Source organism: Solanum tuberosum, unplaced genomic scaffold (assembly GCF_000226075.1).
Source record: "Solanum tuberosum cultivar DM 1-3 516 R44 unplaced genomic scaffold, SolTub_3.0 scf00032, whole genome shotgun sequence".
In the NCBI taxonomy this organism is placed as follows: domain Eukaryota; kingdom Viridiplantae; phylum Streptophyta; class Magnoliopsida; order Solanales; family Solanaceae; genus Solanum; species Solanum tuberosum.
Genome location: NW_006238958.1, coordinates 2,461,759 through 2,472,239, shown reverse-complemented (window position 1 = coordinate 2,472,239; position 10,481 = coordinate 2,461,759). Strand labels below are relative to the sequence as shown.

The window sequence follows — 10,481 nt, the reverse complement described above, 5'->3', positions numbered from 1 at the left end:
TAACCTCTACTATCATACAAGCATATATAGATTGTACATTCTTCAACAAAAATTACGTATTGTTTGGTCTTTATTGTATCTCAGTTAAACCAAGACCAAAATCAAAGTAAGTATGTTATGGCCCATACCAAACTCCAGTGACAAAAGAAAAAGGAAGGAGCAACAAACAACACATATAATGAAGATTTTCTTCAGCAATATGATAAAAAACAGATGAGAAAGACAGTATGTCAATAAAAGATCAAGTTCAAGTCCAAACAAGGGATCGGTCAATATCTGAAAACTCACCCTCAAAGCTCTAGTTTATCTTTTAATACTAGTAATTTGCACCATTACATACGTAAATCTAAGATTACACCAAACAAATTATTCTAATTAATAAGCCAAGTGATAATAGATACATGAAAAAATCACATGAAGTTTAGACAATCAAGATGAGCATTGTTAGGTGTGATATATAGTACTTGTACAAACACTATATATTTATTTATTTATAAAGACATGAAATGCAAGGTAGCTACTCACTCACAATGCTTTGCCCTTGAATTGCAAATTTCTTCCTCATAGTAAATTATGATTGCCTCTCGCTTCAATACCGTTAGTGGAATTGAAAAAAATGTAGTGTACTGGCTATGCAAAATATTCCTATTATTTTCTGCACCAGCTACTCCACCGACTCTATCTTTAATCCAAACATTTTGAAATGTATTATAATCATATGAAAGCTAATTGAGTGGTAGTAATTATTAACACTCACGAAAATCATGCATCTGGTTCTCTCATGATCACTCTAACTTGCAATGCAATGTATATACTAAAATGGGGGCCTTTCATTTGCAGCATTTCCACCCCATCCAAGCAACTCAGCTGAGAATGAGTAATTATTATTCCCAAAAGCCATATTTCCACCTTCGCCAGTTCCAGCCTCTCCACCACCGGTTACTCCTGATGACTGTGAGGCAGCTGGCTGTACCTATTCAAATTCATACTAAGGCACTTTGGTAAAATATATACTGTATGAGAAATTATTGAAAATATTAAGCACACGAATAACTGGATCCACTCTTATTATATAACAACATTACAAGAGGCGTTTTAAATAGGGACTCACAAGTATAAAATACTTGTTTGTGTTCAATTTGGTAACGGTGTTCGATTATGGATATTAATTGAAATCATGTGAAATTCGTATATAGAAAGAGGGTTTATATTTTGAACCAATCTAGCTAGCTAATTGTTTATATGAAAAAACAAGTGAAACTAGTATAGTAATAATAATATTTACAATGTGGTATTAATTAATTATACCTGTGTAGTAGGGGCACCAACACCAGAAGCATTAGCATTAGCATTAGCATTAGCAGCAGCAGCATCCTCTTCCTCCAACGGAAGTCGTTCAAATACAGCATTAGCAAAAGAGGCAGCCATTAAAACGACCGGACCTGATGCCATCAAAGGCCCTACAACGGATCCTCCAACAACTTGTCCTTGTCCACCTGACAAAAATATAGAGATCCCACTGGAGCCAGGCGGTGCAGGCGGAGGAAGCACCGTACCTGAGAGGGAAAGTATCTCGAAACGTCCGTGAAGAGTGACTACAGTTGCAGCAGGGGAAGCAGGCTGACGGATGTTGACGTTGGCAACAGTGCCGCTACCACTAAGAATACAAACACCTCTCCCTCTCCGCCTTGCGTAATTGGAGATACTTTCCATGATATCAACATCCGTTGAAACTTCAAGCACGTGAGATCGGAGTGCATTAGGCGTATCTCTGGTCACGATTATTGGAGGCTTGGGCTTATTTTTAGATCCAGGCGGACGGCCTCTAGGCCGGCGATTTGAAGAAGTTCCTGGAGCTCCGCCTCCGGAACTTGCACCAGCATCACTGTCAGATTCACCGCGGCTCAATCCCAAACTATAATTAAAATCCATCTATTCTAAATTGCAACAGATTAATTATATATAGTGCAACCACAGAAATGGTTCCACTAACAATAGTTGAGTGTCAATCTATAAATCAATCAATCGGATCTAGTAAGTTGTCCAGTATTTGGCGGATCGGAAAAAACAACCTTAGATAGATAGTCTGGCTCTGGTTGAAGAATTGAAATGAGTAGGGAAGCTAAATAGAAAATTAATTAGAACACGGAGTACTAGTGTAGAACTATAGCCATCATCAGGATTTACAAGTAAACAAAAATGGAAAAACAGCAGCTGGTGGTCTTTTGCCGTTTTAAGACTTGGACAATTGGAAGTGGGTAAAAGATGCTAAATGTTGAAGAAGAAGTAAACAAGAGCAAGTTGCAAAAGAGAAAAGCAGTAGGAGGCCGAGTATTGAATAGAAACAAAAGGAGAGGAGATTTTTGAGGGCAAGTGGAGTGAGTATATATATAATACTATATATAATGGGATGTGCGGCCGCAGTCAAATCAGTCGCTGATGATGAGGTTCAACCCATCTTCCATCCCTAGCAATGCTTCTTTTAATATCATAATAATATTTACCTAATTAGTAAAATGGAGGAGGAAGTCGTGATACTATTTGAGTTATTAGTATATAAAATGATTAAACGTGAAATATTTTTCTTCTATCGGTTAATAATAAGTACATATGTTCGATTGATTGAAAGAGGTTAGTCATTTTGTAATTAACACAATGCCACCTAATAATATAATTAATTCAACAACCCTATCTATCAGATGGTCATCGTCAAATCAATAGGAGTAATATTCTTTTCTATAGTAGAGTGTGTTTTTTTCTTCTTTTAATTTTGGCTTTTATCATGTGATGCGACTTGCGAGTGAGTTTTATTTATTTAATAATTCTTCCCGGCCGTAGCTATATTTGATTAATAATAATAATGAGTAAATATAATTCTAGAGAAGAAATGAAGTTGGCAGTTTGTTTGTGCGTGAAGTGAATGGGCGGTGTGTGTGTGCATGACACGTATGAAGCAAACAGACAGAAGCCACGTGCGGTCAAAGTAGGCGACCGTGTGACGTGGTGTCAGCTGTTATACCCACGTGGTACTTGTTCTTTACTTGAAACATACAACCCCGCACCCTTTGCTTTTTTTTATTACTCCACTCCACAAATACTACACGAAGAAAGAAAGAAAGAATGTGTTGAAAATTGTAACATTTTATAGGTTTAGTTAGTTATTCGATCTTCAGTTAATAATTAATGAGAGTAAGTAGTCGGATTCTTGTATAACAAAACAAGGAAAGGTACTAACTAATGTCCCAGGGCCAGGGGGGATCAAATGAATGGATAGGGTCTTCTCTTACATCTCCAAAAAAAGGCAATAACATATAAACCAGAAAAGAAGTATACTACTCTAATTAGTACTACGTACTTGAGGATGGGGATGGGAGTGGGGGTCCCTTATTATTATTATTATTATTTAGGTTAAACATGAAATGGGAATGATGCATGCATCACAGCACATAATTTGAAACATATGGGGTGCCCTCCATTCCCATTTTTAGCACCTGTCAATCTTTAATCTTTAATATATACTAGCTCCCTCTCTTACCATTTACCTCGCTTTTTCAGGTTTAAACTACCAAGTTTTTTCATATCTAAATTTATTTTTATTAAAAATTTAAATTGGAACTAAGAGGGTATTACAGTCAACATGCAATAAAAGAAGACACGCCAACCCCAAGAGGTATGGGTTTGACAATGACTTTCCTTTCAACCCAAAATCATAATAAGAGGTTTTTCCTTTTTTTTTAATTATATCTCCAACATGTTCTTTTTATATATATATAGTATAAAAATCTAATCAATTTTTTCATAGGCCAAACATATAAAATTACTTTTAATATTGAATAATAGTGAAAGTCAAACCAAAAACCTTTATCTATGCTATAAAATAATACTCATCTTATTAAAAATTTTAAAGGATTAAAATGATATATTTTTATTTATTTAATTATATATTTTTTTATTGCCAATTTTTTTAAAAAAAAACATGTAACTCTGCTCGTCTTTGGAGATTCAACTCGTGGCTTTGTAGGCGAACCTGAAATTATGACAAACGTCTTTATATATGTCACAGAATATATTGGCTTTAGGTAATATGATATAAAATTCTCAAACTTTTTATATGCGTTTTCAGGAGAACAAAAGGATATTATTATTAATGATTATAAAAGAATAAATCAGAAGTAACAGTTACAATATTATTAATGCATATATAGAAAGACGACAAATAGTCTTTTAATAAAGTATATACTAAGGACTAATTATTATTTAATAATAATAGAGTGATGATATATGTTTGGTATATATATCCACTTTAGTTAGATTATATATTTAAACAAAAAAGTTGGGAGTAGGATATGCTTATATATATGTGTAGTGACTAGTGCCTCTTGTTTATAAAATGGACTTATTTGAGTTCCAAGCCAATCACGAAACACTCAAACTTGTTCTTTTCTCACTTAGAAAATGCCTATAAAATAAAGTAATGTTACTACTAATAAGAAATGCATATTAGGCCTTCACCAACTATAATAGCTTAGGCAATCACAGATTGCCATTTCACTCAATATAGTATAATATATAGTTATAATAATGTTAATTATATTAAACTGTGGAATCGCCGCACACTTTTAATTTATCTGGATATTTTTTTTAAACTTATCTTATTTAATTATTTCTTCATCAAGCAATCACGTCCACCTCTTTTTTCAGACCTCTGTAAAAGTAATAGAAGCTCTTTTTTTATTTGTTAAAAGCGTATTAGGAAGGAAGTCACTTATAATGTCAAATATATATACCTTAAAAAGATAGTATATATTACATGCTAAATGGTATAATCGTTAAGAATAGTATGTTCTTTTTCAAAAACTCGACCAAATAAGCTATAATTAATTCTTGTCACAAACAAAAGGTATTGTTTATTACATGCTATAATTAAACATTAAAGTACATTGATTTTGTTTCAACTTTTTTAATTTAAAAAAAAATAAACACCTATATATGGAGTATATAATATACTATTCTCGATCAACCAAATAAATCCTTATTCTGGGGCGTAAAGAAAATCTAAAGTATGACACTGTTGGGAAATTACCAAATAAGATGATATGACAGCAATATATATTATGTAATTGGGAAGTGACGTTAGCTAGCTAAGAAGAAAAGAATTAATGCCCTTAAACATTCTCAATATAAATTTTAAAAAGGATAAAGCAAGTTGCACTTAATAATTTAGTAATATCGCAGAAGTTAGATGCTCCTCTCCTGTATAATTTTGTTTCTTTGTCGGCTTGTTTTCTCAAATATTTATTCCTCTCCTTTTACCTTTTTCTCCATCATAGTAAAGTAATTAGTAGTAAAATTTAGGTTATTCTTCTTTCCTATAGAAGCATGTTTTAGGTGATATATATTTCCATTAACATAATACAATTGGACATCAGCTTCCATTATTATTTGCTTTACACCTACACAACTTATTCTTTCAATTGTTATAATGGGTTTAAGTTTAAGATCGATCCCTATGACCTAGGATTCCATTTTATCATCAATTCAATCTCCAATCCCTATATATACTTATATGTCTCGTATATCAATCATATTTCATCCGTTGAAATAGTCATGTCAATCTCACAAGAAAACTTTTAATTCAAACTAGTTTGCAGTTTCTAGATCATTTGTTTCCATACGGACTTAGCTAAACTAGCATTGATCCAAGAAATTTAAAAATACAATTTTGCTACATGTGAATTATGACGTCTTTATATTACATCCAACTATCCATCTCATTTTGTAAACTTCAATCATTACGTACAACTATGGATATAAATTAAATGTTTAGAAACAAACATAACTAAATTAACCATTCAAAATGATAGTATATGTCACACACAACCATCCTAGCTTTGAACAAAATAAATTTGTATGGATTTCTTTCATACAAAGATCTACTTGGTACAACATATACTGAGAGAGAGTTACTCACTCTTTTCTTGTGGCACATCTTACTTAGCATGAGCTCAATGCACTAGGCTTCCCTTTCTTTCTTTTGGACTGTTTAATTAGGACGATGGGACCATGCACAAGTCAAGATGTAACTCAAATTAGAGATATGATAATGGCACAAGCATTTATCAGATGCACAAAAGGTCAAAGTTAGATATAATGCGAATCTACTCATTCACTCACCTAACTGCATCAAAATTCAAAATGATTTGAGTGACATCCAATTCCTGACAAATTATTATCTGTTTCTTCACCCTTTTTTTCTCCAGTGTAGCTCACCTTAATTGCGGTGGTTAGGTAATTCCAGTTGTCTAATCATTCTCTCTGCATTTCCTTCAAAATTAACCAACCAGGTAATAGTTGTTTACCTCTGTAACTTCTTGACCAACAATGGCTTTATGCAAAATGTGAGAGGAGACATTCATAGAACAAACTAAACACGTATTAAGCTGAAAAGGTAACACATCTATTACCCTGACATTTCCCAATCTAGCTACTAATCAGAAGCAGTTTTAAGCTCAAGCAGTGATACACAAAAATATAACAAATAGAAACTCACAACAAAAAGAGCATGAAATTCCAATCTCCATAAACAAAAGGTCCACGCTTCCTCGTACAACAGGGAGTATTATAGTTCCCACGAAATTACTTTTGTCCTAAATGGAGAATTGGACCAGATAGAACATTCAAATCAAGTTCTAGCAGAGACTGAATCATAATATACTAATCTAACATATCATCAAAAAATAAGTTCCCAACATCCAAATTCTAAGGAAAGATAATTGGGTTAAGAGAGAACAAGGAAAACCAAAGAGCAGATGTCAAAAATTTAGAGAGTCAAAAGGAAGCTATGACCAACAATTCGGGAAAACACAGAGAGCATGATTTGGCTCAAAGACAATAAACCCAATCTATCACCACCATAAACACAACATATAAGCATGTTCTTCTATCTTTGACTTCAGATATCTTCTGCAGGATTGCAAAGGAGTTCCCACCAAAAACGGCCAACAATTTCATATCAGCAAAGTGCAGGACCAGCATTCAGCAAGAATGGCCTGTCCATTATATATCAATTGTTCTCTATGACTATTAGTGATAAGCTATTTGCAGCAAGCAGAAAGAACTATGCAATTAAGAAAATCACTGAGATTCTCATTACCATAAAGTTTTTCTTTAAAAAAAAACAAACAAAAGTATACAGGCTTTCGCTCTTTGTTGAGTGTAGATTTCAAGACTCTATAAAAGCTTTTTGCAATATGGACAAGCTTTATGAAGCAACTCTATGCCAACAAAGATGGTAAACACACAACCACCTAACATTCATACTTCACAGGAATGATTCATTATGGAGAACCCAGAACAATACCTCGTCAGTATCACAATCGATATGGATGGTGAACTGGCTGAAATCAGATAAGTTTAAGCAAAATTATAATAATGCCACCATCGTACGCTGTCCTTTCTTCTCCATTGCACATTTTCCTATTTCTTGCTTTGTCTTAGACAGTGTGACAACATCATGGTTTCGACAATTTAGTCAAACATCAAATTTGATTTACTGTCAATGGCAGAACTAATTGGCTAAGTAGGCATAAACGACGTGTAGCTCTCTTTTCAGCCAAGTCTGGCTACCTCGGTATCTAAAGAGTACTTGTCCTCTCTCCATTCCTTTAACTTGGGAGTTTAAGACATTCCTTTTTCACCATGATTTTATCATCTTCTTTTTCTGATATTTTAAATGCCAACTTATATGATTGCAATATCTTTTATTCTCCCTCTGTCCCAATTTATGCAGCACACATTCCTTTTTAGTTTCTCCAGCAAGAATAACATCTTTCTATATTTAAAACAATTTAACTTTAGATTTACTATTTTACCAATTTATAGCCACACAAATGTTTATGACTTGTTTTAGATCACAAGTTTCAAAACGCTCTAATTTTTGTTATACTCCATGCCAGGTCAAACAATGTCACATGGAGGGAATAATTCTCTAGCTTTATATTTGGAAAAAGAAAACTAATCAATTACTGCCTAACCTAGACCAACTTAATCAATTTTACCCACAATACCGAATTAGGTGAGATTCTTTTTTTGGATGACGGTAGTATTACTCTACGTAATAGAATCACTGGGTATGATTACACAATTTTCGGTTGAAAGAAGCACTGATGCACATAAATCCAATCTTATAAGATAATAAAGGAAACTTATTATGATAATGTTTGGATGGATTTGACTTAACATAAATGGCTGAGCACAGCCCCAGAGCTTCAAAGAGAATGATACAAAAATTTGTTAAGTATAGCATTCAAGTCATTCATGTTGATAAAATAACAAAGTGGAAGCAGAGAATGAAGGAGTAAATGTACGCAAAGAAATTCTAAGATAAATACATACAGAACCAGCCTGCACTCCATTAAAGTCATGTAGGATCAAAAAGGGTACATAATTTTCCAGCATCAAACCAGTCAACACTTTGAAATAAATAAGTTGGGATAGTTTCCTAAACCAGCCAAAACTTTGAAATCTATCAGAAGTAAAACATTAAATCAAAACCTAAACATCTCAATACTAAGGTGATATCAAGATAAACTAAGAACGTTGAGGTCTAAGGTTGACATACCTCAGAAGTAACTAGAGGAAAATATTACAGGTACCCTTTATTGAAGTGTGTGATAGTCTCTCCAAAAGTTTAAGTTGTTAGAAAGAACCCACATCTATTTACATAATTATGTCTCAACATACCCTTTCACGTGCAATCTAAGTATTTTTCATAGGCCAAGCACATGGAATTTCTTTTTGATAATGGGTGATGATGAGATTGAACATAGGACCTCTACTTGCCTCTAATAACATGTTGAAGTGTCTAGCCATCTCATTTAAAAGTTCAAAATGTTAGACACCGTCTGCCTTCATTTACTTAAATAATTATATCCCAACATCCTTCATAATTTATCTACATAAAATGTCAATTTTAAGCATATGTATGGTAGAAGCAGAAGTGATACACTTCTAGCACTAGTTCAATATAATGAACATGAATCCTACTACTAATAATTCTTCTTAAACAAATAAAACGTAGATATTTATTTAGATTTTTACCCTACAAGTATACGGTTCATTATCCATCAAATATATTGGCTGTTAATGGGAACTCTTGAAGAGAAAAGGCTTTGACTTCACTAAATCTCAACTAAAGCTGGCCCTCCCTACATTATGGGAAATTGAAATTGGAAATTCAAAATAGCAAGATTCTTGAAATTTGATGAGCGTTAATACAAAATCCTTATGGAGTAATTAACATAAGAATAGAAGCTAGTCGAACCAATACATATAAACTTTGAACAATGAACAAAAATGTTCATGTAGCTAAGATAAAAGGAAATAAAACATCATGTTGATAAACCAGTATAATGCTATTCAAGAACCTCACCTTGAAAACAAAAAACAAAATACATGCTACATTATATCCACAAAAACTTAAAGCTTACATGATTTTCTTTTCTAGGTATAGATAATTATTTGCCCCCATAAAAAAAATGAGTTCAGAAGTATAATTATATAAGCTCCCTATACGCCAATGAGCAGCAGTAACTCCATAAGGATTTACAATTCCCTGAGCATTCATTATGCAAGCTAACTTACAGAATGGCATGGAATTCTCTATTCTTCAGCTCTTTTCGCTTTGTTTTTGTTACCGTATATCAATCCAGTTTCCTGCCAAAATTCATGAAATGGATAAAACCAATACTGAATACAGCACAGACACCCGTTGATGGAAATCAAAAGGGCACAGTACCTGCGGATCAGGAATGGGTTTTCGCTTCTCAACATAACGATAAGCATCTGATGCAGCCGCCTTTTCCTGTCACCCAAAAATTAAAGAAAAAAATAGTACTTGTAAATTGCCCGAATTAAAGTAGACAGAGTATTCATAAAACTAAGGGCTTATCAATTGATTGACTTGTAAATACACACACAAGCACAAAAATTGATAATTGAGAAATACCTGTTGCTGTCTCTTGAGTTCCTGAGATGGCTTGACCCAGAGAAAGTAAGCTAAAGTACCGGCGACAACCCAAGATGCCAAATTGCTTCCACCCCTTAAACCTCCGGTTAAGTTTCCGACAAAGGATCTAACATTACCTGCCGATTTCCTCCAACTGGCCATTCCAATTCCTTAACAAAAATCAGTTTTTCCCCTAAATAAAGTGGAGCAGCAGCTCATGCAGAAATTTATGGAATCAATCCACAGTTGAATGTCTCTGGTGAATTGGGTTTAACTTAACGGCCCATCGAGTAGCGGGCTCAATTGGATTGAATTTCTGCCTAGCTTGCTCTATCATCATAAATAACCAAGTTATACTTCAGCTTCAGCCCAAGTGAAATCAACGTGAAAGCCCATTCCATTAGTTTGAGTGTTTGACCAGCAACAAAAGGTCAGTTTATGGCTACTTTATTTGGATATCTATAGTTAGTATTTA

The 10,481-nt window shown here is 33.6% G+C and overlaps 2 protein-coding genes across 3 annotated transcripts; both read right to left on the bottom strand.

Annotated features, from left to right (window-relative positions):
* Positions 1 to 214: 214 nt before the first annotated feature.
* On the bottom strand, positions 215 to 2,543 carry LOC102585675 (AT-hook motif nuclear-localized protein 27). Of its 2 annotated transcripts, none has more exons than XM_006342122.2 (2): positions 1,309 to 2,541; positions 215 to 973 (listed from the first exon to the last, which is right to left on the bottom strand). In XM_006342122.2, the coding sequence occupies exons 1-2, from the start codon at positions 1,930 to 1,932 to the stop codon at positions 815 to 817; spliced, it is 783 nt and encodes a 260-aa protein (XP_006342184.1). In that variant the 5' UTR covers positions 1,933 to 2,541; the 3' UTR covers positions 215 to 814. The 2 variants fall into 2 exon arrangements, with proteins under 2 accessions (XP_006342184.1, XP_006342185.1); XM_006342123.2 differs by having other exon boundaries at positions 884 to 988; positions 1,309 to 2,543.
* A 6,788-nt stretch (positions 2,544 to 9,331) lies between these two features.
* Positions 9,332 to 10,256, bottom strand: LOC102585339 (uncharacterized). Its single transcript, XM_006342121.2, has 3 exons — positions 10,007 to 10,256; positions 9,797 to 9,862; positions 9,332 to 9,714 (listed from the first exon to the last, which is right to left on the bottom strand). The coding sequence occupies exons 1-3, from the start codon at positions 10,166 to 10,168 to the stop codon at positions 9,661 to 9,663; spliced, it is 282 nt and encodes a 93-aa protein (XP_006342183.1). The 5' UTR covers positions 10,169 to 10,256; the 3' UTR covers positions 9,332 to 9,660.
* Between the last annotated feature and the right edge of the window lie 225 nt (positions 10,257 to 10,481).

Bases quoted from the DNA above. Each gene is read 5' to 3' on its own strand.
- LOC102585675 (XM_006342122.2), bottom strand. From the start codon at position 1,932: ATGGATTTTAATTATAGTTTGGGATTGAGCCGCGGTGAATCTGACAGT. The intron at 974-1,308 runs GTATAATTAATT...GAATTTGAATAG, and splicing joins TTGGTGCCCCTACTACACAG to GTACAGCCAGCTGCCTCACA.
- LOC102585339 (XM_006342121.2), bottom strand. From the start codon at position 10,168: ATGGCCAGTTGGAGGAAATCGGCAGGTAATGTTAGATCCTTTGTCGGA. The intron at 9,863-10,006 runs GTATTTCTCAAT...TTTGGGTGACAG, and splicing joins AACTCAAGAGACAGCAACAG to GAAAAGGCGGCTGCATCAGA. The intron at 9,715-9,796 runs GTACTGTGCCCT...GAATTTTGGCAG, and splicing joins AACCCATTCCTGATCCGCAG to GAAACTGGATTGATATACGG.